This window comes from Haemaphysalis longicornis, unplaced genomic scaffold (assembly GCF_048455015.1).
Source record: "Haemaphysalis longicornis isolate Haplotype H1 unplaced genomic scaffold, Haemaphysalis longicornis Haplotype H1 scaffold_4, whole genome shotgun sequence".
NCBI lineage: Eukaryota > Metazoa > Arthropoda > Arachnida > Ixodida > Ixodidae > Haemaphysalis > Haemaphysalis longicornis.
The window spans coordinates 103,234,265-103,262,196 of record NW_027526361.1 but is presented as its reverse complement, the minus strand read 5'-3'; the positions used below and the strand labels follow the sequence as shown (position 1 = coordinate 103,262,196).

Here is a 27,932-nt window from a genome sequence, read left to right as displayed (position 1 = left end):
TCAGGTTGAAACGGAGCAGACGACGCACGCCGGTGTTTTTTTTTTTCTTCGGCGTACGGGTGCAGTGGCACAAGCCGCGCCATGTTCGTGGCCGTTTACAGTGTTGCCAAGCGAAGAAATTGACAGCTAAACTTTTCAATGAATTCCACCTATAGGATTAGGCTGTAAGTCATGTTTTGGTTTTGAAAATAGTACGTAATAATAACTAATCTACTTTAGGTGCATATCCATGTGACGAGTCATACAAGCATGACGTCCTAATCATGTGTTTTGAACGGCGTGCGACATTAGTGGTTGCCGTGTGCTCACAGACCACACACCAGGGCGTTAATCTTTAATACCTTGCACTATAGAACACCTGGCACTTCAAACGTACTATCTTGATCACAGCTAAGGTGAACACGGAAGCGCGGGTCATTCCATGCGCGGGAGCCACCTGTAGGCGTTCCGAGTAAATTCACACGCGCATTACATAGCCTCGTTGCAAATGAACTGCGCATGCGTGCGAAGTTACCCGGAACGCCGACAGGCGGCTCCTGCGCACGGAATGACACGCGCTCCCGTGTTCACACTAACTGTGACCAAGATTGTACGTAGACACAAAAGATACATCGAATCCGAGCCATGTAAGCTTCGCTGAAAATAAAACTCGGGTTGTGTAACGTAAAACCTTAAAATTAAAACGGTACTCCATTTGTCACAGCAAGTTTTTTTTTCTTTTAGAGTGAACATGCAAGGCTAGGATGCCACGGTCTCGCGCTGGCGGCAATTTGCTCAGCGGCCTGTGTTCAGCGGATGGAAAAAAAATTGATAGAAAGGTCTTAATGCCTCAATATTTCGTATAAGAATGTTATATCGCCCTGGAGAACTCTCTTCCCAATAATGCTTTTTTGTTTAGAGGTCTAGCCAACCTTAAGACAATCGCTGTAAGTTTGGTATCTGTGCGCTTGCTTTCCAACATCCTGTGGTACACAGTGCGGCATGGTAGCCTACGTAGGAAGTATGGTTACAGCTCCCTTTTATACAGTTACACCTGGATATAAGGAACCGCTATGTAACGAATTCTCATATTTAATGAAGCTTTTCAATTTTCCATTTCCAGCCCCATTGAAACCCATGTGTTTGCGACCGCTGTGTGACGAAGGCACGCGATGGTTAACGTTGATGTAACGAATCCGCTACAGTATTGTTTTTTTGCACTTTTTCTGAAAAATCGGCTTGAGAAGGGCAATAATTTAGCGAACTTCGCCTGCACCGCAAACTACCGTGCGTTTGCAGTGTGAGGGAAGTGTGGGTTAGGAGCTAAGCCCGCCTGTCGGCGTGTAGCCGCACGTCTCTATTGCTGTCCGTGGTGGCGGTTCGTCGGTACTCAGTTCTACTGCCATGAAATGAGAAGTTTTGCCTTTTCAAGGCAAGCTTGCAATTTTGAATGCCGTCTCCGCCGGCGAGAAAGAAGAACGCCGCCACCCGGTACAGTATCCCAGCTAGCACCCCCTCAACCATTTTCAGTGCGGCAATGAGCATTAACTTCACGAAAAGCCACCCGTTCAGCATACGTTTGTGCCTTCAATCGGGTTAATGCACCAAAAAGTGTCAAAAGGCAAAAGTGATAGTTAAGTTACGTTTGTGCATACGGGATTACGTGACCTTGCTTCTTTGCAGTGCCGTGTAGTGACTAAGTTCGTGGGAAAGCAGCAGGAACGAATCGCGCTATGTTTCACTGTGAAATGAATACTTTAAGGCTGAAATAGCCATCACTGATGTCGAGCAATTTGTTTTTGTTTGTGCTTTATTCACGCGAACCTTAACTGGGAACCTGCACGTAACGAAAACCTGCACGTAACAAAAAATGCCAGTTTTTGTCAACTTTGTTATATCCACGGTTAACTGTACACCTTCCGATCGTCCGCACCTCCTCCTGAGTCGTGTGTCCTCCTCACTACGCAAGGCCTCTCGATACCTCGTGACATTGAGCAATGCCACGCGTTCTTCAGCGGCCATCTAAGCGGCGCAGTAGAGACTGCGCTGTTATTAGCGTAGCCACGTTATAATAACACGCCATTGTGTCTACCAACCAATAGTGTGTGTCCTTAATCAGTGACATAGAGATCGGCCACTGTCCTTGTATTCAGTATAGCAAATCCTCAGTGAAGCTAAACCTGAGCCCAGTAACTCCAACCTGAGCGCTAACTTAGCTGGACTTCCCTCTTTGGAAGGTCAAAGGGCTCTGAATTGTCGTTCTTTTTTTTCAGCGGGAAATTCAGTTGGTGCTGAAGTGTGGCGTGGACCCCAATAGGATTTTATACGCGAATCCTGCCAAGCAAGTTTCACACCTTGAATATGCCAAAAGTGTTGGAATCACTTTAATGACGTTTGACTGCGTGGAGGAACTCCACAAGATTTCAGACAAGAATTCAAGGTTGTACTCTTCCTATTACACAATTTCTTAGATGCAGTAGGAGAAAATACCTACGCGCTTTACAAGTAAACAACCAAATGAAAGAGGATTGAACGTTGCCGTAGCATCCTGCTTTCTGATCCCCATACCTTAATTCGGTAATTCTGGAATATAAACACGCACTGAAAAAAGGAAGCTGAGTCATAAAAACTGGTAACCTTTAACATCCTTTTACGTGCAACGGAAATTTTTATGGTGTGAGCTGATGTCGCAGCCTCAGAGAAAAACGCAACCGAACTAATGCACCGGTTTATTTTCCTGGTAAAGCCCCTACATTTATTTAGGCGCGCTGGAAATGCGCCTGTCTAGCTAGAGGAGCCACGGCAGATCGTTCCATGGTGCAAGAAGGGATCCCCATTCTGGCCGGCGAAGCCTTCGTGCACAGTAGGTCACAGCGTGTGGACTAGGAAAATCAAAGTTGTGAAATACTGCGTACGGCCCAACCAGGGTCCGCACGTCCACATGTCCTTTGTGCAAATGGTGCACATATCTTCCGCCCCATGCTACCAGAGCTGAAAATTTTGAACTTGTTGCAATTTACACGTCTTTTTTGCTATAAATGACGTCCTTTACCCGATTAAGTTCGCTGCTCAAGCTTTTCATTCACACGACACCGACTGGGATAGGGCATTCAGTCTCGTTCTAATGTCATACCGCGTACCCCTTGCTTCGCTGCAGGTGTCTTCGAAACTCCTTTGCCACCGCTGCCACGCAAAACCTTCCGCTGTCTTCCCTAGAGCACTGCACGGGCCCGGGCCGGGCCGTAAGCCCAGGCCCGACCCGGCACGCGGACCGGGTCGGGCTGCCCGAAGTCAATTATCGGCGGGCCCGGGCCGGGCTCGGGCTCGACACCACGGGCCCGGGCAGGGCTCGGGCTTGAATTCATAGGCCCGGCCGTTAAGTTCCGACGTGAAGTGTACAAAAGAGCATAAAAACGAATATTTTGAGTTTACTTTTACGCGCTTCTTGATGTTAGCTGTACACATTGTTTTAAAAACGTGTTTTGCTAGGTCTGATAGTCGCTATACTGTAATTTTAATGACATTTCATGTACTGCACCAAGATTTTGTATTTTGGTGTATAACATATCAAAGATACGGTTACAAGGAATGCCCTAGCGGGGAAGGAATTAACTAAGAAACCCTGGAGCTGCGCACCTATGTCTATGTACGTGTGTTTTAGATGTCGAACCAATCTAAATGCGGCTGCCGTGGCTTGAAATCAAACTCGCGTGCTAGAGAAGCGCAACCGCTTAACAACCACTGCAGGGAAAATATTTCAACGCACGCACATACTCGTGGATTCAAATGGGGAGCAAGAAATTTCGGCAATACCAACTTGTGACCAAGACAACCACATGAAGTTACCAAGAGTCTGGTCATCAAAGGTGATGATGTCTCTCGTGCAAGAATACGAGCTATTATAACGCCGATGTGGCGGGAACTGCAGATGGTGTAAGCTAAACTACGTGAACTTTTAAACCCTTATTTTTTGCATTTCAACTCAGGACGTGCTTGTACAGACTAGATGCTCCGTCTGATTTCCCGCTACGAAAACACTGGTCCAAATATAATAAACAAATTTTCTTCAGCGTCTAAGACCGAGCCTCGTCACACACACGCGGGCCCTCCCTAGGCTCGAAAATAAATGACCGGGCCCGGGCCGGGCCTGGGCTAGGCTCACTTATGAATGCGCGGGCCCTGGCCGGGCCCGGGCTCGGTGTTACGGTACCGGGTCGGGCTCGCGCTTCACAGAGCGGGCTCGGGCCGGGCTCGGGCCTTAAAATCAGGCCCATGCAGTGCTCCGTCATGCCTATCTTCTCCCCTTTCTTTCGTTCCATGATGAATGCAATGCGGTTTCCTCAATTTTATTTTCGAATGCTTGTCCTGCCCGCGCCATTTGTTGGGATCTTTTGTTTCTGTTGTGCTCATAACGGCTTCTTCTGGCCTCTTTTGGTTTGGTGTTTGCTTAATTTCGCCTCTCTTCGCTGGCGGTTTTATATCGTTATATTTCTTTTATTTCCCACTGCAAAAACCAGTCTAACCTGTATAATCAACTAAAAGAATCTGGCACTCTGCGTTATGAATTTATTTTACATAAGATATTTTTTAAGTTACCTGTGCGCTGAATAATGTCGCCACGTAAGAGCCATGGCCGCAGTGTTTTGTATTTTGTAACGGTTTTTATTATATATGGTTGTTCTCAAGCATTCTTTCACCTATTTTTGGCTGCTTGGTTGAAAAGACAGACAGACAGACAGACAGACAGACAGACAGACAGACAGACAGACAGACAGACATACAGACAGACAGACAGACAGACAGACAGACAGACAGACAGACAGCCACACACACAGACAAGCAAGCAAGCAGGCAGGCAGGCAGGCAGGCAGGCAGGCAGGCATGAAGAAGCTACACCGGAGGCGCGCTTTAGTAGATGGCTGCGGAATAATTTCTACCACCGGGGTATATTTTTCCTGCCCTCATGTCTCGAAACGCGGTTGGTTTCGTCTATCGAATGCATCAGACAAAGGTCCGCCTCGGCCAGTATGGAAATATTGGTGGGTGTACACGGCCTTATGTTTTTTATAATGGCAAGGCAAAGTTACATTGACGAGGGCGTTCCAGAAACGACCTCCGTCATTTAGGGGTAGCGTAGTGAACAAGCGACTTGCAGGGGAGTTGCCTCCGTTTCAACGATGCAGAGCGAAGAGAGAGAGAGAGAGAGAGAAAGCTCTTTATTAGAGGAGAAAGCCGAGAGTTTTGCCGGAATCGTACCACCGACATGCTACTCGGCGGGGGAATGGGTAGGGGAGGGTAGAAAAGACCCTATAGATACAGGGCAGAAGAAAGAGAAGAGAAGAAGTAAAAAAAAAAAAAAGAAACGGGCATCATGTAGTTTGTGTGAACAGTTCGACGAACGTCATGTTCTCAGTAGTTTAAATCAGTTCAGTGACGCCGATCTCGTCCAGGTATTCAAACAACGCCTTTAGTGCTTTGCGTTGTGCTGAAGGAGTGTGCCAGGGGCCAAGGAGCACTTGTAGGCTGATTGGTCCTGGGCGTAGGTGTTCGATCTTCTGCTCCAACCGGCACCTTGCGAGCATGTAAGCGGGGCACTCTAACAGTACGTGTTCCACGGTTTCTGGCGATCCGCAGTTATCGCAGTAAGGATTCGAGGTGGCGCCAAGTCGAAACAGGTAAGTTTTTGTAAGCGCTGCATTGAGTCGTAATCGGTTATACAAAGTTTCTAGTCGGCGCGGAAGTCGCTCTGGCAGCTTAATCCTCAGCTCGGGGTCTATGTATTGCAAGAACGGATAGTGGTGCTCTGGAAGAGACCAGAGACGGTTCCGCTCCATTAAAACAAGTGCCTTCGTCATAGCTGAGGCATCATGTTTGGTGAAGAAGACCTTCCTCATATTATGCATTTGAAGGCCCCTGCGAGCTGCTTCATCTGCCTTTTCATTACCTGGAACACCACAGTGGCCTGGTAGCCACTGAAATGTCACTTGGTGCCCAGTGTCTTTGGCCTGGTGGTGCAAGTAAGTTATTTCACGAGAGGCGTGTTCGTGAATGCTGAAGCAGTCGTTGCGCAGTAGACTTTGGAGGGCTGCCTTGGAATCTGTGAAGATGGTCCATTGCCCCGGCGGTTGGCGGAGAATGTACCGGATGGCTTCCTTGATGGCGTGAAGCTCGGCTGACATAGATGACGTTGCCCGCTCGAGACGATAAGAGAACGTCTGTCCAGTGGACGAGATGAAGATCCCGGAGGAACTGCGGCCAGGCGTACACGACCCGTCTGTAAAAATTTGTTTTGTGCCTGAGTATAGTCGGCAAATGTGGCAGAGTGTCAACTGTAACAAGCCGCTTTGATTCATATTCTTTTTAGAGTCGATTCCCGGGATGTTGCATCTAATTTGCAATGGTGATAGGGTCCAGGGCGGGAAATGAGACGGCATTGAATTTGGTGCCTGGGTGGGAATCGAAAGGTGCAACGACTTCAATGTTCGACCGAAACTTGAGTTCCCATTTTCTATCAGTCGGGTTATTGTACGGGTTTTGGCGTGCATCCGATGTCGCAGGTGTATCCGCACGGTTTCTTGGAGCCTAATCACGTCCAAGGGCAGACAGCCAGCTTCAGCGACAGTACCCAAGCACGACGACCCTCTGGGAAGTCCGAGGCAGATACGGAGGCAATTGTTTCTTGCCGCGTCTAGCTGTTTCCTGCTTGTTGGTGACAGATTTTGGAGGACAGGGAGACTGTAGCGCAGTATGCCGTCGACATAAGCTTTACAGAGTAGTATCATGGAGCGGCAGTCACTGCCCCATCGACTACCGGCAAGATACCCGACGATCTTTGACATCGCAGATATTCTCGTACGGAGCCTTTTAACCTCCGGAGCCCACGAAATACTGCGGTCAATTAAGATTCCGAGGAATCTTTGAGTACGTACATATTGCAGGGTACGGCCTCCGAGGACTAATGGATATTGCTTCATGTTCTTGCGAGTAAAAGCCATCGAAACACTTTTCTCAGAGGATAAATGCAGTCCTATTGGCGAAAGGTATGCTGATATTTTCGCAAGAGCTTTCTGCAGTCTTTGTTGTGTGGTGCGACGTGACCGCGCCGCACTCCAAATGCAGATGTCGTCCGCATAGAGTGTGATATGTACGCCACCCGGGAGGACTCGCTTTAGGTGGATGAGTGTCAGGTTGAACAGGAGAGGGCTCAAAACGGCCCCTTGAGGCACTCCTTTTTGTATAGCGTAGTAGGACGTTGGCCCTTCTGGAGTGCACATGAAGAGTTCTCGCCCCTGTAGGTAGTTTGTTATCCACGCATAAAGTTTTCCCCCGAAGCCAAGAGCAGCAAGAGATGTTAGGATTGCATCATGGAAAACGGAATCGAATGCCGATTTTATGTCCAAGAATACTGCAATGGGGATGTATCCGTTATGTAATTCGTCTTCTAGAGACGAAACCAGGGAAATTACGTTGTCGATGGCAGCTCTATTCTCGCGAAAACCGTTCATCTCAGGTGGATAAAGTTTTTTGCTTTCAAGGAACCAGGTCATTCTCCTGTGTATCATTTTTTCCATAATTTTACCGACACAGCTTAGCAAAGCTATCGGTCTGAAAGAATCATACCTCGTGGGTGATTTTCCAGGCTTTAGGATGGCCACGAGCTTTGCTAGTTTCCATTCTGAAGGTACGGTGCCAGTGAGCCAGAGTGAATTGTAGTATTCCAGGAGACGTAATCGAGAGTGGTGAGACAGGTGAGATATGGCCTCGTAGGTGATTTCGTCTTGCCCAGGCGAAGAACGTTTGTTGGCACGGGAAATGGCTGCGTTGAGTTCTTGCACGGTAAAGGGGAGGTCGATGGCGGGGCAAGCAGCTGGCGGTACTTCGGAGGAGCCACTTCTAGGGCATGTCGGAGGTACCGATTTTGTGGTCAGGATTCTACAGTACTCTTCAGCCGCCTCTTTTGGGGAAATGCCAATGTGCAACGATAGCGCTCTGAATGGGTATAGCTGCTGAACATTGCTGCGCATTCCCTTAACAACGCGCCAGATGCGTGACAGAGGTTCGTGGAAGTCTAATTTTGAGCAGAAATCACGCCACCGCTGCGTTCTCAACTTTTCCAAGTGACGCCTCACCTTCCTCTGTGTTCTTCGAGCCTCTCGTACATCTTCTAATGCCTTAGTGCGTCGTGCCTTTCGTTCTGCTCGCCTGCGAATGGCTCGTAATTTTTCGTAGTCTTGGTCGGTCTTTACATGTAAATGTTTCTTCATGGTTCGGGAGGATTCCTGAAGGCAGTTGGTTAAAATTGGTATAAGGTCTTCGTCCGGAGTTGCTGCTGTGATTCTGAGGTCTGCAGACGCCCTGTAGCCTTCCCAATCTGTGCATTTGACCCTCAGTTCACGTCGAAATATAGCTGCACTGGGAGAGGATATAAGGATGGGGTAGTGATCACTCCCTCTTGTTTCGAAGTCTGTGCACCAAGCAAATTTTCGGATGAAATGGCTTGAAACGAACGAAATATCAATGCAGCTGGTGACCTTTGGGTTTTTTAAGAACGTCCGGCGGTGGGGGTTCGAACCCCACCGCCGGATACCCACCGGTTGATCAGGGTACAAGCGACCCCCGCCCCGGTGCCCTGGGCTTACCTAGGGGAGTGTACGCTTGGGGGAGGTCCTCCAGGTATGCCGTCCTCAGCGCTCGGTGGGCTTAAGGCGCTCTGATATTAATCCTCGCCGGTTTCTGCAGAGCGAAGAAAGCTTAACTTGTTTAGTGCATGGTGAGCGATGATACAGGAGCAGCACCCTGGCGTGCTCACAGCATGACAGCTGAATGGGCAGAGCAACGCTCTGAGTGGATCCCGGGAGTCTCAGTCACTAGGCTAGCCGAAGGGCAAGAATTTATAACAACTTCGCAACGGCGCATAACCTTTGAGTGCGTTGCGCACGTCACCAAAGTACAGATACACAAAACACAAGTCCTGTGATGTGTTCTGCAGAACCGGTGTGTGCAGAGAGGGAGATAGGGGAAAAGGGGGGGTCTACGGACGCCAGAGTCAAACATACACAAGTAAAAAATTCCCGCATCTCCACGAAGTGAATCATGACGAGTGGGCGAAGCACTGGGGATCGTTCTTACCGTAAATCATCCGTGACATTGCCCACTCGCGCAAGTAAATGAGTGACAACGCGTGTGTACAGTATATACAATTCCAATCCAATCCAATCCGATACAATTCCGTTTAATCTAATGCAATCCAATCCAATGCTCCTCGCGCATGCGCAACACTGTCTACACGGAGGCTAAAGGACAAGCCACGGATAAAGCGAGGTCCTAAGGTGCTTCGCCCCTAAAACATTCTTGAAGAGCCGGAGAGGCGACGAGTCAGATGCCGCTGCCGTCAATGGCCGCTTAGGCAGGCTCTTGCGTTTTCGAGCGGGTTCAGGCCGCGCAGTATTCTCGCAATCGCATGAGCGCTGCAAGTGTCTTCTGCTCGCGGCACCAGTGCTATGCGGGAAAGCATCAAAGCGCGCCGTCGCGCTGTGTGCTGTCGAAGGCCGCGCACCGCGTCAACACACGCACACACACACTCAGTCGATACGTAACAGCCTGCACTGCACCTTCGTGACGCTGTAAAACCAGACCAATGACCATGGTTGTATTGCTATGTATGTATGTATCTATTGATCATTAGGAAGAGAGGAAGGACCACCAGCATGCGTAAATTGTTTCGCCTAGGGGCGGACTATCGGAACGCCTGCTGGGGTAGGGGAAGTGGGATAGGGAGGAAAGAGTACATAGGAACAGCGGGGGATAGGCGAGAAGGGCAACATGGTACATATGTACAACCCAAATGGGATCTCAACAAGGACCATATCTAAAACACAAAGGAGAAAAAGGAGTTAAACAATTAAAGCAGAGAGAACACTACACATATATACCAATAAACAAAATGTTAATGTGCGACATACATGTAAAAGGGACACACATATGCACGCACACACACACACAGAAAAGCTGCATCCGCAGCAGCACTCCACTGCAATCAGGGTGACTACAGGATTTCCCGCTCAATATAATCCAAACGCCAGTGAATATAATCCCAGCGCCAGTGAATATAATCCAGGCGCCAACCAATATAATCCAGGCGCCAACCAATATAATCCAAGACCCACGCAGTGCACAACACATGACAGCGCTTGGTAATTTAGTTGGCAACCAATACCATTCGGGCGCAGTGTATTTTCATCCAAGTTAGATGAACTAGGTTACGTGACCAGTTTAACCAGACGACCTAAGAACTGCGCAATAAAACAGTCACGTGACTATCCAGCACTCTCCCTAACTACTATAGTGAATACGAGGATGGTGTTATGGGTATGAATTATCGGATTTAAATTGCTCGCTTACTCGAAATTTTAGGGGAAACTGCCACAATGCCTAACTCTCGAAACCCAATACGGGCACGTTCGGTTTAATTAATTACCTAATATAGCTACTTAATTCATTATTCGTTAGTCATTGATTTGGATAAAAGTCAAATTGATGTAACCAGGGCTTGTGAAGTACCAAAATAATGGTCTCCATAAGGGGAATCACGTGGGAGAAATAAAAAATTGCTTCCTGCTTATGGTCATGAGATAGTCACGTTAGTCATAGATTGCATTAAGTGTCAGCGTAATGCCACTAGGGCTTGTGAGGTATCAAATTAAACGTCTCGATAAGTGGTATCACGTGAGACAAATAAAAAATAGCTTCCCGCTTGTAGACATGAGAGAGTCACGTGAGCCCTAGATTGGGTTAAAATTCAAAGTGATGGCACTAGGGCTTGTGAGGTATCAAATCAAAGGTCTCGATGAGAGGAATTCCGTGAGAAAATTAAAAATTTCTTCCAGGTTAAAGTCATGATAACAGTCACGTGAGTCATAGATTGGGTTAAAAGTCAAAGATATGTCACTATGGCTTATAAGGTATCAAATTAAAGGACTCGATGAGCGGAATCACGTTGTACAAATTAAAATTTGCTTCCTGGTTATAGTCATGGGATAGTTACGTGACTCACAAATTGGGTTAAAAGTCAATGTGACGTCACTGGGGCTTGTGAGGTACCAAATTAAAGGTCTTGATGAGGGGAATCACGTGGGACAATTTAAAAATTTCTTCCTAGTTATAGCCATGATAATAGTCACGTGATTCACAAAATGGGTTAAAAGTCAAATTGACGCCAGTAGGGCTTGTGGGGGATCAAATTAAAGGTCTCGATGAGGGGAATCACGTAATACAAATTAAAAATCTCGTCCTGCTTATAGTCATGAGATAGTCTCGGGAGTCATAAATTGCATTAAAAGTCAATGTGAGGCAACTAGGGCTTGTGGGGTGTCAAAATAAAGGTCTCGATGAGAGGAATCACGTGACACAAATTAAAAATTGCTTCCTCGTTGTAGTCATGAGATAGTCACGTGAGTCAGATTGGGTTAAAAGACAACTTGATGTCGCTAGGGCTTGTGAGGTATCAAATTAAAGGTCTCAGTGAGGAGAATATCGTGGGACAATTTAAAAATTGCTTCCTGGTTATAGTCATGACATGGTCATGTTAGTCGTAAATAACGTTAAAAGTCAATATGTGGCTTGTGGGGTATCAAAATAAAGGTCTCGAATGAGGGGAGTCACCTGGGAAAAAATAAAAATTGCTTCCTGGTTATAGTCATGAGATAGTCGCGTGAGTCATAGATAATGTTAAAAGTCAATATAATGCCACGCGGGCTTGTGAGGTATCAAAATAAAGGTCTCGATGAGAGGAATCCCGTGAGGAAAATAAAAATTCCTTCCTGGTTAAAGTCATGATAATAGTCACATGAGTCATAGATTGGGTTAAAAGTGAAAGATATGTCACGATGGCTTATGAGGTATCAAATTAAATAGCTCGATGAGCAGATTCACGTAGTACAAATTAAAAATTACTTCCTGCTTGTAGTCATGAGATAGTTACGTGAGTCATAAATTGGGTTAAATGTCAATGTGACGCCGCTAGGGCTTGTGAGGTATCAAATTAAAGGTCTCGAGGAGGGGAATCTCGTAGTACAAATTAAAAATCTCGTCCTTGTTATAGTCATGAGATAGTCACGTGAGTAATAAATTGCGTTAAAAGTCAATATGAGGCAACTAGGGCTTGTGGGGTGTCAAAATAAAGGTCTCGATGAGAGGAATCACGTGACACAAATTAAAAATTGCTTCCTGGTTATAGTCATGAGATAGTCACGTGAGTCAGATTGTGTTAAAAGTCAACTTGATGTCGCTACGGCTTGTGAGGTATCAAATTAAAGGTCTCGATGAGGAGAATGTCGTGGAACAATTTAAAAATTTGCTTCCTGGTTATAGTCATGAGATGGTCACATTAGTCGTAAATTACGTTAAAAGTCAATATCTGGCGACTAGCGCTTTTGGGGTATCAAAATAAAGGTCTCGATGAGGGGAGTCACCTGGGACAAAATGAAAATTGCTTCCTGGAAAATTGCTTTCAACACACCGTCAGCCTCAAGAAAGAGGCTGATGGTGTGTTGAAAAACTTGTTAATTGGATTTTAATGATGTCGCGGGACTCCTACGGATGATTAATCAGTCACGTGACTTACCATGACGTTTATTTTTCACGAGAAAAATCATCTTAGTTATCAAATGATCGCCATTCATTTGCTTGTTTGCAGTATGTGCAAAAATGTGTCTTAGCAAACATTATTCCCAAAGACGTCGCATGATTTCCATGCGTCATGATTTAGTGACGTGACTCACCATGAGGGTAATTACATCACGAGAATTGGCATGATGGTTATGAAAAAAACACTGTTGAATTGCTTGTTTACGTGATGCGCAAAAACTTATTGTAATAGTGAACATGCCTCCTTTTGATGGCGCATGATTCCTATAAATCATGAATTGGTCAGGTGACTTACTATGAGGTTTATTACACGATGAGTATTGGCATCATGGGTGTCAATAAACGCTGTTTAATTCCTTGTATTTGAGATGTGTACTAGAATCTTGTCATGGTGAATGTGATTCCTTATGATGACATATGACTCCAATGGATCATGAATTATTCACGTGACTTACGATGAAGTGTATTACATCCCCAGTACTGGCATAATGGGTGTCAAATAAACGCTGTTGAATTACTTGCTTTACTGATGTGCAGAAAAAGCCTCTTATTGTGAACATGTTACCTTAGAACTCGTATCACACCTATTTATCATGAATTATTTATGCGAGTGGTAAGGTTTATTTTACCGCGATTAATCACATCATAGGTATGAAATAAATACAGTTGAACTGCTGCTTACGTGATGTCAATTTTTTTTCTTGTGGTGCACGTGATTACGGATTATATGGCATGGTTCCTAATTATCATAAATATGTAATGTGACATACCATGAGGCTTACTAAGTCACGCATACTGTCACCGTATATATCCAAGAAAACGCCATTGAATCGTTCTTCACGTCATTTGTGAATACATGCTTTTGTGAATACGTGGGTGATTGCAGGCACATCCATTTGAAAGTACAAAGAGGGGCCTGGTTTCGCGAATGTAGTACGCTTCATGACACACTGTCATGACAAACACCGATGTGTTAGATATTTAGGATATATATATATATATATATATATATATATATATATATTGCCTAGCCATGACGGAACTGTCATGAAGAGTACTACACCGATGAGTTTTCAGCCTTCGCGAAACCAGGCCTTTCTTTGTGCTTTTAAATTGAAGTGCCTGCAATCAGGCACTATAGCAAAACGCGTGTATTCACAAATCACGTAATGGCGTTTTCTTGGATATATACGGTGAGAGTACGCATGACGTCATAAGCCTCATGGTATTTCACATTACATATTTATGATAATTAGGAACGATGTCATATCATCCGTAATCACGTGCAAAACAAGAAAAACATTTTGACATCATGTAAGCAGCAATTCAACGGCATTTATTTTTTACCTATGATGTGATTACTCGTGGCATAATAAGCCTTATAACTCGCATAAATATTTCATGATCAATAGGTGTGATGCGAGTTCTAAAGTAGCATGTTAACAATAACAGGCTTTTTCCTCACATCACGAAAGCAAGCAATTCAACAGCGTTTATTTGACCCCCATTATGCCAGTACTGGTGATGTAATACACATCATAGTAAGTCACGTGACTAATTCATGATCCATTGGAGTCATACGTCATCATAAGGAATCATATTCACTATGTCAAGATTGTCATACACATCTCGAATAGAAGGAATAAAACAGCGTTTATTTGACACCCATGATGCCAATACTCGTCGTGTAATAAACCTCACAGTAAGTCACGTGACCAATTCATCATTTATAGGAGTCATGCGCTATCAAAAGGAGACATGTTCACTATGACAATAAGTTTTTGCGCTTCACATAAACAAGCAATTCAACACGGTTCTTTTCATACCCATGATGCCAATACTCGTGATGTAATTAACCTCATGGTGAGTCACGTGACTAAATCATGGCGCATGAAAATCATGCGACATCTTTGGGAATAATGTTTGCAAAGAGAAATTGTTTTGCACATACCGCAAACAAGCAAATGAATGGCGATCATTTGATACCGATGATGCTTTTACTCGTGAAAAATAAACGTCATGGTATGTCACGTGACTGATTAATCATCCGTAGGAGTCACGCCACATCATTAGAAATACAATTAACAATTCTTCAACACACCATCAGCCTCTTTCTCGCTTATGTAACTTTCTTTTTACATTCGGGCGGACGATAACAAGCTCTGAGGCATCACTTTGACATTTAACCCAATCTATAACTCACGAGACTATCTGATCCCTAAACAGGAAGCAATATTTAGTTTGTCTCACGCAATCCTCTCATAGAGACATTAAATTTTATACCGCACAAGCCTTAGCGGCATCATGTCGACATTTAACCCAATTTATGATTCGTGTGACTATCTCACGACCATAACCAGGAAGCACTTTTTTATGTGTTCTAAGTTTTTCCCCTCATCGTGACCTTCAATTTGATAGCTAAAAAGCCTAGTGGCATCACTTTGAGTTTTAACCCAATTTGTGACTCACGTGACCATCTCATGAATATAACTAGGAAGCAATTTTTAAATTGTCCCACGTGATTACCCTCATCGAGACATTTAATTTGATACGTCACAAGCCCTAGTGGCATCACATTGACGTTTAACATAATCTATGACTCATGTGACTATTTCATGGTTATAACGAGGAAGCAATTTTTAATTTTTCCCGCGCAATTCCCCTCATCGAGACCCTTATTTTGATATCTCACAAGCCCTAGTGGCATCATATTGACTTTTAACCTAATCTGGGACTCACGCGACTATCTAATGACTATAACCAGGAAGCAATTTTTTATTTGTCCCAGGTGACTCCCCTCATCGAGACCTTTATTTTGATACCCCACAAGGCCAGTGGCCACATATTGACTTATAACTTAATTTATGACTCACGTGACCATCTGATGACTATAACTAGAAAGCAATTTTTAAATTGTCCCACACGATTCTCCTCATCGAGACATTTAATTTGATACCTCACAAGCCCTAGCGACATCAAGTTGACTTTTAACCCAATCTGACTCACGTGACTATCTCATGACTATAATCAGGAAGCAATTTCTAATTTGCCCCACGTGACTCCCCTCATCGAGACCTTTAATTTGATACCTCACAAGCCATAGCGGCGTCATATTAAAATTTAAACCAATTTTTGACTCACGTAACAACCTCATGACTACAACCAGGAAGCACTTTCTAATTTGTGCCACGTGATTCCCCTCGTCAAGACCTTTATTTTGATACCCCACAAGTGAAATTGGCCTCACGTGGACTTTTAACGTAATATGTGACTCACGTGACCATCTCATGACTATAACTAGGAAGCAATTTTTAAATTGTCCCACGCGACTCTCCTCATCGAGACCTTTAATTTGATACCTCACAAGGCCCAGCGGGATCAAGTTGACTTTTAACTCAATCTATGACTCACATGACTATCTCATGACTATAACCGGGAAGCAATTTTTAATTTGTCCCAAGTGACTCCCCTCATCGAGACCTTTCATTTCATACCACACAAGCCCTAGTGCCTTCACATTGACTTTTAATATAATCTATGACTCACGTGACTATCTCATGACTATAACCAGGAAGCGATTTTTAATTTGTACTACGTGATTCCCCTCATCGAGACCTTTCATTTGATTCCTCACAAGCCCTAGTGGCGTCAATTTGACTTTTAACCCATTTTGTGAATCACGTGACTATTATCATGACTATAACTAGGAAGAAATTTTTAAATTGTCCCACGTGATTCCCCTCATCCAGACCTTTAATTTGGTACCTCACAAGCCCCAGTGACGTCACATTGACTTTTAACCCAATTTGTGAGTCACGTAACTATCTCGTGACTATAACCAGGAACAAATTTTAATTTGTGCTACGTGATTCCGCTCATTCAGCCCTTTAATTTGATACCTCATAAGCCATAGTGACATATATTTGACTTTTTTAACCCAATCTATGACTCACGTGACCCTCTCATGACTACAACCGGGAAGCTATTTTTTATTTGTCCCACGTGATACCACTTATCGAGACGTTTAATTTGATACCTCACAAGCCCTAGTGGCATTACTCTGACACTTAATGCAATCTATGACTAACGTGACTATCTCATGACCATAAGCAGGAAGCAATTTTTTATTTCTCCCACGTGATTCCCCTTATCGAGACCATTATTTTGTTACTTCACAAGCCCTGGTTACATCAATTTGACTTTTATCCAAATCAATGACTAACGAATAATCAATTAAGTAGCTATATTAGGTAATTAATTAAACCTGAACGTGCCCGTATTGGGTTTCGAGAGTTAGGCATTGTGGCAGTTTCCCCTAAAATTTCGAGTTAAGCGAGCAATCTAAATCCGATAATTCATACCCATGACACCATCGTCGCATTCACATAGTAATTAGGCGAGATTGCTGGATAGTCACGTGACTGTTTTATTGCGCAGTTCTTAGGTCGTCTGGTTAAACTGGTCACGTAACCTAGTTAATCTAACTTGGATGAAAATACACTGCGCCCGGATGGTATTGGTTTCCAACTAAATTACGAAGCGCTGTCATATGGTGTGCACTGTGTGGGTCCTGGATTATATTGGTTGGCGCCTGGATTATATTGGTTGGCGCCTGGATTATATTCGCTGGCGCTGGGATTATATTCACTGGCGTTTGGATTATATTGAGCGGGAAATCCTGTAGATGGTGTTATAGTGGAGTGCACTGTGCCACCGCAAAAAACAAAATATGTAGCGTAACCTCTTTTCTCGATGACGTTTGACTTAGGAAGAGCCAAATTTATAATTCCTATCGCTTATAAAGAGTTCAAACCAGGACTTTGCGCTAAATGCTGGTTCATGCAAAATCACAAAGAATTCATGGCTCCGAAGGGCCATGGATTGTTCCGCCTGTTTCGGGCAACGTCGACAAAAACAAAACAGAAAAGCTCCCGCTCGCAGTATTTTTGTCAAACAACGTTGCTAAGGGCAGACGTTATTACGTTGACACGTGATTTCGTCACGGCATTACAGCTGATTACGAAGAGCACATGGCCACCAGGCGTTGCGCAAGCGGTACATTTCGCCTAGTTTTAATGCGAAGTCATTAAATGGCCTATTCAGCGAAACAGCCGGCGTCCAGGGACTGCACCAACAAAACGACGCCTAAACCTTCCATTGGCTGCTACGCGTAGCACATGCTTGGAGAGGTGCATCGGTTAATGCTTTCCCGGAATTTTCGGAGATTAGGCCTTACGTTGCGTTTTGATGTGTAGCGCAGTAACAGGTGCGTGCATCTTGATGTATCAAGAGCTTTAAGTAGTTTGGCCCGTCATTAAGCTCTACAGTAGGGTTACAATTAGACCGCTAACGAAGGCCATAGTATATATCCGTAAAGGGGCATTAACCTATTCTTTCCAGTTATATTGCTGATGGTAAACCTAATGTTGCGCTTTAAAGTTTAACTAAGTTACAGGGCACACGCAGCGCGACATATTATGAGTTTGACGTTGCTCTGCCCTCGTTGGGGTGAGCGGTAGGCTACACAGTCGTAAGACAACCAAGGGTGACGGAACATACCCGCGCCGAGGGTTCATATTTCGTTCATAGTCCGACGTTCAGCTGCTTCCTAGTGCCCCTGTCTTGAGCTCGTTTTCTCCGACGACACAGTTCAACCTGCTCTTTCCAATTTTTTGCCTGAGCCGAATAAATCTACCTCTCCTTTTTCTGCTCTCACGCTCCAATAGGCTGTTGTACCTTATTGTTTCTTCCTAATTCAACTCCCTGCCCGTTGAGTGCGGTACTCAATTTTAAATATTTTCGGTGATGTGAGTTCATCCCCTCTGTAACTAATTCTTCTTGCGCTTCGCACATTTATTCGACAAAGTTTTGAAGTAGACTCAGCGCACACAACTGCGCTAACTGCTTTGGTCGTTCTGATCTTCATTGGCTACCCATCTAACCGCCTGGTCACCATCACGCGACCGGGATTTGACCAGGATTCATTTCTCCCCGTTTTATTTTAATGGTGCCATCGTAGAGTAGTGGTACAACTTTACACGCATTTTGCTTTATTCTTCGAATCATCAGGACGCCTTATACTGCATTTCGACGTAGCCTGTTGGTAGCTAATCATAAAATGCCATTCACAAAACAATAGGATCCATTAACATGCCTTTGCGAGCATTGGGGTCTCTTATGAGCGCTGCACACATAATTAGAAGATTACGCGCATATTAATCAAAGTTTATGTTGTAATTATGCTATTAGGTTTTGTAAGAGGGTCTTCGTAATCCGTGGTAAAACCGTTCTTAAAGGTTCTTCTTAAAGGGTCTTCTTAATCCTTTATAAGCGCCATCATGTAATAATGAATCACGGTTGAAATGTTCAATTTCTATTCGAGAATCTCAGCATCATATTAATAGTATATCTCTATATCCATTCGACTTGGCTCTGAAAAATTCCAGTATGAACACACCCAATTGCCATGATGAGTTGCTATAACAGGGGAACTTACCCCCTCTTTATTTACCCTGCTTTAGTGGATCTTATACCCCTGTCAAACGTGCCTATATAAGGGCACTCAGGCCGAGTGCACTCGGGCTCCCCGAATGACCCTTTAGCTGCGCGCTGTTAAACGACGAAATAAAGTGTCCTTGCTGGGATGTCAGTGACGATAGCTGGCATGAATATTCGACAAAATTACTTGAAATTCCACCTCTGTGTCGCGTGAGAAACAATATAAACGCTTTATTGTGTTTACATTGTTACACACTGTAATCGGCGTTTCTCACAAGTCCACAAAACACGCAGTTGGGACTGCGGATGAATACCGGTGGTCATAATTTTATTGTTATACGCTGCGCAGCGAATCGCAGCAGCCATATCGTCGAGGGAAAATTATCAGGGAGCGCGGCTTACAACTGAAAGTACTGGTACTGAAACGGGTACACGACCACAAAAACTACCTACGCGAACGCCTCAGAGAACGGCGGCCATGGAACAACACCTCACGAGGCGGCGCTAGCACGTCGTTGGGCGAGTGATTATTTTCTTCTTTCCCGTCGCTGCTTCTCTTTTCGTAAAAATAAATCAGCAATATACCCATAATTAACTTCTAACATAATTTACAGACGTCTCAAAGCTCGTTCTTTTATGTTATTTTTCCAAATTTTAAGGCCCCTGTGGACGAGACAACTCACTCGGCGAGCCGGCCCGGGTAAAGTGTGTTTCGGGAACACGCTCAGCTTTAAGTGCGTTCGGTGGTAATTGTCATTCGCGTTTGCTGTTCGGCTGCGCCCGAATGACATTTTAGCCGAGTGCACTCAGTGGAAGTGCACTTAAATAGGCACGTTTGAGAGGGGTATTACTACTCAAGAAACCTGGCGCGGAGTGTTAAGCTCTGGCCGCATCGTATGGTGTATGCGCATCCAAGAGACACATTTAGAACGCTTAAACGCGTCGCTTGCAGACTCCTTTTGAGGTTCGCAACTGGAGGGCAGCAAGTAAAGGAAAGACAACTGGAGCTGAAGTTTGGATGTCCACTCGCCGACGCCGAAAAAGTTCTCAGAACTGCCATTAAACTAGGCCACACGGTGGTAGGAGTTGCGTAAGTCTTTATCATTTATTCTTTGAAGTTTTGTTGCTGACAATATTGTGAAATTTAATAGTGATGTTGCACTTGGTAATGGAGGGTTACGTGCGAGCATTGAATGATGTATACATGTTGTAGTATAGTGTAAAGCGTTTCCCTTTTTTTCTTAATTTTAGCATGATTTATGCCCATTTTATTTTGATAAAGTATTAGATGGGGTTAAAAGAGACGGTAGGTCACTGCAGGGAAATTCTGAGTGTTTATTATTTTAGGCAATACGGTCCCACGCTATCAACCCTAATGGAATTTTCACTCTTCTTCTTCTTCTGGCAACCGACGGCTCTCACGTTTACATGCGATAATTTGCGGACTGCTCGTGTGCACAAGGCCAAATTCGGAATGGGAACAAAAGCTTCCCGCCTACTTTACTGAAGCAGCCATTGTTATTGACTAGCTGAGGTTTTTGTGGCGTATTCTCAGTCTATTCTACACTCTATGTTCTCCCTCGACTCGGATGAGAGGAGGATATCGCAATGCTTTCATATGCAAAAATCGCTCAAGGATCTCCACGACTGGAGGCTCGAGTAGAGGACGGATTCAAAATACCAGGGTTTGTCTGTTATAGCGAAGAATTCTGCATGAGTCTACTGCGACTGCTCACTTCTTCACAGCGCTTTCGTTAAAGGCTGGTGAAGAGCTTTTGAAAAAAAAAATTGTTGGGGGCATTACTGTATGGTTTTCTTGACGATGAATTCGAAAAACATGTTTATTTTATGTGCAAATACCCCCAAACCATCTTTTTCCGTCAAAACAAACGACCCCTGCCCGGGGGCACGGCGACAGCCTTGGTTGCCTTTCGCGATTGGCTGGAGGCAGATGACGTCATATTCGGAAGTTCCCGCGCTGCGGTGATCGCTCGACTTGAAGAGCTCGTTATGTTCCCGTTCAGGTACGGACCAGAAAGTCCTCTGGTGAATGGAAGAGTCACACAATCTTCCCTTAGAATAGGAGAGCCCGAGGGAAGTATAAACGTAACAAGTTGGCTCGCGGCGTACTTTCTAAAGGGGTTCTCCTCCTACGGCTCATGGCCGACTTCTGTTTCTCGGATGCAGGGAAGTTGTGTAGATATTGGTTCGCCGCTTTCACTACCAGCGCTAGTCACAATTTCTAGTACAGTTTTTCTACACCCCATCATCCCCTTCCTCGCATGTGTAACTTAGTTTTTACATTCGAACAGGCGGTAACAAGCTATGTGCAGCGGCCCGCGATGCGCGCAAGCAGCAGCTAGCGAGCGGCCGGTCGCCGCGTCGCGCGGAGGTGCTGGCGCCGGGTCGCTGCGCGGCCGGTCAGCGGAACGTGGCATTGCTGCACATACGCAGCTTTAGAATAGGGGAACCTAACGTTGGTGGCCCCCCAAAATGTAGAGGAACCCAAACGCAGCACGCTGGCCCGCAACGAACTTTAGAAGAACGCCTCCCCCCATAGCTCCAGCCGGCTTGGGTTGCACGGATCGCCTCGGATGTTGGGACTTTAGGCTTAGCATAGAGGCAGATATTTGGTCGCTGCTATCTTTACCATTGCGAATGACTATCCTTAACACAGTTTTTCACCACACTTTCATCCCCGTTCTCGCACGTGGAACCATATTTTCACGTTGATAGTCATACTAGCGATCGGTGCTGTGTTCATTCTTGCGCGCAGGTAGCGCCATACATCGGCCTCTCGCAGCATCTTGTGCTCGGGCAGGTGTATTTGCTGCCGTCGACGAGCCTCCTTGACCGGCCGGCGCTTCGCATCGCGATTCAAATTCGATCACCTCTTTCAAAATCGCCTTGGATGACAATCCCTGGCACAGTTTTTCACCACACTATCATCCACTCTCTTGCAAGTTTACCTTGCTTTTCGCGACTGCCCTGTTTCTGGACAGCAGCGAAGAGCGGTTGCTGCCACGGCATGCGCGGTTCGAACCGCATCGTGTGCCTCACGGGAATGCACGACCGGCGAGTGTACGGAGCACTCTCACAGGCAGAAAACGCTTCATGCTTTCCAGCTTGCTTGATTTCTTCTTAAAATCTACCTACTTAGCTAAGCTGTCGTCATAGCTAACAATGTTGATCGGGAAAACGAACAAGTGAAGTTCGGGAAAGCCAGAGCGCTGCGGTCCCACAAATTTTCTAATCCCCCAATAATGAATCAGGAACTTGGGGCACCTCCGTATTTGTTTAAACCCGTCGCTTCGCGTATGAAGCACAGAGCACCCGACGACACGGCTGGCCCACGGGCGCTCGGTGGCTCGGGTAAGAAATCTCTGGTATCTAGGAGTCGCTTTAGGGAATCTCTAAAAAAAATTCCCCCGCACCTCCCCGAAGGGAATCGTGCGGAAATGCGAATGCATTGGGTGCACCGATGAGTGTGTTGCGAGTAATGGCGTAATTAATGACGAGAGTGTGAACGTAATCATTTATTAATCAGCACCTGTTTGTGTTATCGTTGTACCTGACGGCCACAATCACTGCCTTGTGATCGCTGAAGTGCACGGTCAAAGGGTCTTTGAGAAGCATACGCGCGTCACAGTTTCGCGTAAAGACCAGATCAATGCAACTCCGGTGAATGGTAGTGGGGCACGAGTCGAAGCCGGCAGAGAGACAATGCATAGAGTGCCTGTTCTGCATGTACTCGACCAGCCACTCGCCACTCTTCTTGCGCACGTCAACGTTGAAGTCGCCAACCAAGACTATGGGGTCAGAGGGTTTGGAGCGCACGCGCACACTTTCCATAGCCGCGTCCAGCTGCGCGGCAACGGCGTCTCGAGCGAGGTTGGGCGCGAGGTACACGGTCACCACAAAGACTCCGTCTCCGGTGTAGGCAAGGGTGTACAAGTCCTTGTACGGAGACCTGTCTCGAACGGGAGACGTGGCAACGGCGTGCGATATCAAGTTCCCATACACGTTAGACACGAGACTAACACCGCAGTACTCGCCGTCCTTGCCGCTTCGAGCAAACTAGTACAGCTCGCTTCAAGCGCATGCGTTCGGCATTGAGCGCGGAGAGATAACACCTGCGGGCGCACGCCGACGGAGCACGACAACCCCCGACTAAGAAATGCATTCGCATTTACGACGACGACGACGACGAAGGCAGAACTACGAGGCGCGCGCTCACGTGCGCTCGCGCTGGAGGAATGCAGGCGCACGACGCTCGATGGACGCAAGACAACCCCCGACTAATAAATGCATTCGCATTTAAAAACAGTGGCATAACGGTTAAAAATCAACGCCGCAGCAACTCTGGGCAATAAAAATAAATAAAGGGCAGATTACACGCCCGCTAAATTCGGAACTCGCCCACAAAACGAGGACACAGCGAAGCGGCGGCGCACGCCGCTGTCGATCTTCCGAATATGACGCTACTTTCGGTCGCTGCCTCTCGGTTTTTCGCTCTTCCGGCGATACGAGAGGGAGCAATGGGCGGGGCGTAAGGTCAACTTTACCGAGGAATACCTCTGTCCCCAAGCTAAAAATGACGAAAAAAACTTTACAGGCATAAACTACCCAATGTATGAATTGTGAAAAATGTATTTTTACCCCATTTTAAAAGCACTTCAGTAGCCCTTTAAGGAGCCAAGGAAAACGCGCTTACGCTTGAAAATTGATTGTGTACGTGGAGTTTAACGCGGCGAAGCCACACCTTTGTGGCGAAACATTTCCGTTACAGCAAAATTGAAATAAGTTTGCGTTTCGAAGAATTCAGGGATTTTTTTTTCTGCTTTACAGCTTTCACCTTGGCTGCGTGCCCAGCACCCCGGGGATTTACCAAGCTGCGATCGAGCAAGCGAAGAAGTTGTTCGACCTTGCTTGTCGGCTCGGGGTCCAAATGAGCGTGCTTAATATCGGCGGAGGAATGTTAGGCAGTCACCGCAAGATGGACGTCTTTGCTGAAGTAAGGATACCTAATTTAATAAAATAATGCATCGCTTTCTTGCTATTTGCTCAAGCTGAAAAGCAGTGCCAGCAATGGAAAATGAGGTTGCTAAACCACCTGAAGTATGAACCATACTGTTTTAGCAGACTCGGTTAGAAAAATCTTGCCAATACTAGCGATCATGTTAATGATGATGATGAATTGCTTCAAACCTACCGCACATTTACTGTGTATATCCGGATGATTGCCATAGCATTCATATAAGGAGTTAAACATGTTCAACATTTATTTAATGCGAAAGCATTATGTGCCCGTCACAGTCAAGTGACGAAGTCATGACATAGCATAGCATGTCATTTGGACAAGTCATGGCGCCACGTTGCAGCAACAAGTGAGAGTCTTGTTACCGAGTCGTGACGTCACTTTACAGAAACACGTTGCAGAAAGTATTGCTAAGAGAAGCCATAATGCTGTCCCATCGAAGGTACGGGAGGAGGCTTTTGTGCCTTGAGGAGTTTTTTTTTTTTTTTTGCTAAGCAATACACGATACGGAGGCAGTCCGTGAACGCGAATTGTGTCGGAGCACAAATTCATATTGTGAAATTTATGTTTGTTTGCTTACACTGCGCCGTGGTTTTCCGGAGCAGGTCTCTGCAGGTGTGCGGTCAGCGCTAGAAACGCATTTTCCGCCCTCATCTGGGACCACGGTCATTGCCGAGCCAGGAGCGTTCTTTGCCACGTCGCCCTATACTTTGGCGGTCAAGGTCGTCGCCAAGAGAAGCCAGCTAACCACCATTGATGGTATGGAATACGCTTAAGGCCTACCTTGATATGCTTGCCCGCCATTTAGAATGGGAATTTGACTTTCGCCTCCCTCATAACGCTGGGCTTGTTGTTAGGCGTGATTTTAACGGTAGAACAGGCCCTTACAGTTAGTCAAAAACCGAGCCAATTGTGTAATATTAAGAGTATACTGTTTATCCTAAGAAAGTTGATGTAACACCCACAAGCCTTTTGTACATAGTTCTGCCACTGTTTTTGTCATCATCAGCTATTGCTTGGAGGGCATCGCTATCTATACGTGAGCGCGTGTAACGCGATGGGGTCTGTCTAGAAACGTGCTACGTGCATGCAGTCGTAGGTGTCAGGTACTTTGGTCCCCATGCTTGGGCCACGTACTTTAGGACGTGCCGCGGCGGTTAGCTGTCCTGCGTGTTCTTCGCTTGGTTTAGCTCCGTTGGAACGGGCGCGGAACCTGAGCCAGCCATAAATGATGGACCACCGTAGGTACCACGCAAACATCTGGCGTCTTCAAACTCCGCCTCTCTTTTTGATTCCCACGACTTCACATACTTGTCGATTGGAGCGAACATTGGAGGCTATGCGTAGCGCAACTGCATTGCATGGCCCCCTAGCGGAAAGCCCTGCTTGTGGCCAAGAAAAGTAGACTGCTATTTGCAGCAACGAATAAGACTGAAAGTTGGGCTAGTTGGTGTTGACTTAAAACCATTTTACCAGCGAAAATACAGGGACCTAGAGAGCGATTGTCTAGCGATTGTCCTGCTTGCTTCTCTCTAGGTCCCTGTTGTTTTTCGCTGGCAAAATGGTTCTAATGCAGCATCGAAGCGAGACAAAGGTTCAGACGCAATAATTGCTTCTACAACATTTCCCACTATATTGTTCTCAGGTAGCTATGATGATGCATAGATGAGCATAAATACCAGCAACCTCGTCCAAAAAGTGTTAAAAAATTGACCACTGCAGCCTGATAACGTTCTATCATCTCAAAAAGGGGCCACGTCGAGCAAATGAGCAAAAAGGTTTTGTGCGTCAGCGTTACTCTGCGAGCCTTTCAGAAATCAATCCGCCTTGTTCCCTCGTCCGCCTGTAGGCACCGTGCGGCAGGTTGCGCTCCATGGCATGCTTGTGGGACATATGAATTAAACCGGCAATTCAGACTAAAAGGACATTTATTTCATAAAGGCTTTGGGCCCTGTGGCGTAGGCGGTTTGAGATAAACATACCTAAGCGTATAGGTATCCTCTAGAAAGATTGCTCGCGCAATTCACAAATGCTACTTCTCGCGGGTTGCTGTAGCTTTTTTCTTCCTTCTTAGGCACCGTGCGAGAACACCACGATATCTACGTCAACGAGAGTCGCGAAAACTGCATCCCGCGAAAGATGTACAGACGTCTTGACATCGTGCCTTCACCACTTGCGGTAAGAGAATGTTTCCTTTAACTGAGTCAGGACATGCCATTTTTTTATTAACATTGAATGAGCAGTGTCCACATGCCATCTTCCATTAATTGTAACAACGCAGTTGTGAACAGGCAACCTCCACTTGTGCCTTAGTCTGTCAAAAGCCCGCTTATTTTCTTGGCCTGAGACACATGCTACGTAATTTGGAAAGTACCAACTCTTACATTTGTTGCAAGGCTCAATTGCGGTCTTAAAACGACTTATCCCGGTTAGGTCTAAACATAAACCAACTTATTCTTTAAAACAATGCACGGACGAAGAAAAGGTGAAAATGAGTTGGGTGCGGTTAGGATCTAGAAGTGGCGGCAACAAAAGCAGCGGAAATTAATGAACAGTTACACCAAAAATATGGTATTAAGATTTCAAGGCACTTTTGTACACGAAACATTTTTGATATTACTATTTCTAGTAAGTACTCAGTTCAGTAATGAGAAACTCCTGATCTCAAGTTCCTCTAAAGATAACCATACATACAAAAATTTCGACTTCCAGCCCCCGTACGAACGGCCCCGAAGCCAGCTGGCAACCCTGTGGGGTGCTACGTGCCATCCGTATGACGTGTTCGAGAGCGACGTGCCTTTCTTCGACGTGACCGTGGGCGAGTGGCTGCTCATGGACAACATGGGGGCCTACAGTATGGTCAAAGTCAGCGGCTTCAACGGCAGCGGCTTCCCGCCTGTCCACTACAGGACGGAGAGTAATGACGTGGATCGCGTCTCTCGCATTCTCCGGGCATGGCGGCTATCGCCCGCCTACTGCCAGGCCGAGCAAGCCTTAGGGAACTCAGCCACATCGGCGGAGAAACCAGGAGCACTGGTGTAACTTTGTGGTGTTCCACTCGTGCGTTTCCAGAATAACGGTTTCGCACCTCACGCATTTCGCGTATTTGCTTTCGCTTCACCTACCGCTTCTCTTTCTTGACGCCAACGTGGCTTCATTTCTAGATAAAACATTCGACAACATTAAGAAACAAAGTCGAAAGAATAGCTGTTGCTCTCCCTGAAGCACTTCTTATCCTAGGAATGCAAAGCATCAGGAAAAAGTAAGGCAAAATGCAGCTACCATTGTTCAAGGTCTTTCAACCGAAATAATAATGCTGGCCGCTTAAGTGTGTTTTCTTAATGTCGCGCAGAAAGTTGCGTTTCTCTCAGTCTCACAGTTCTCAGGATGCAGTTGTTTTACGCAAATTCTGCGGTGCCTTGTCATAGTCGTTTTTTTTTTCTTTCTGACAGGGTGGAGGCCCTGATAACATCCTTCCGCTCACCTTACTTAACAAAAAGTTTCTCTTTGCGCTGTATCCGAATTAAAAAGTATGTCTTTGTCTTTCGTCTGCTGCTTTCTTCGAGGTGTTGTTCCTACCTGCATATCAATGTATCTATTATTTCGTGAGCAATATATAAGGCATGTGTGCAAAATGTCAAAGCCCGTTGAAGGATGCTTAAAACGCGAAGCTTTTTTCTGTGCAACCTGAGTCAACGTCAAAGTTCAAAATACAAACTGCTTCGACCACGTCGGAATGGCGCAATAGGATCTAAATCTCGTTCGTAACGCA

At 45.7% G+C, this 27,932-nt stretch overlaps 1 protein-coding gene across 1 annotated transcript in view; it reads left to right on the top strand.

Annotated features, from left to right (window-relative positions):
• The window catches only part of LOC144179207 (ornithine decarboxylase-like), a 35,275-nt gene extending 7,569 nt beyond the window's left edge, over positions 1 to 27,706 (top strand). The window contains exons 4-9 of the mRNA XM_077707470.1: positions 2,253 to 2,419; positions 20,075 to 20,212; positions 23,971 to 24,136; positions 24,766 to 24,919; positions 26,235 to 26,338; positions 26,873 to 27,706. Coding sequence (XP_077563596.1) covers positions 2,253 to 2,419; positions 20,075 to 20,212; positions 23,971 to 24,136; positions 24,766 to 24,919; positions 26,235 to 26,338; positions 26,873 to 27,202 — 1,059 coding nt within the window. The 3' untranslated portion in view covers positions 27,203 to 27,706. The remainder of the gene's footprint in view (positions 1 to 2,252; positions 2,420 to 20,074; positions 20,213 to 23,970; positions 24,137 to 24,765; positions 24,920 to 26,234; positions 26,339 to 26,872) is intronic.
• Positions 27,707 to 27,932: the final 226 nt, after the last annotated feature.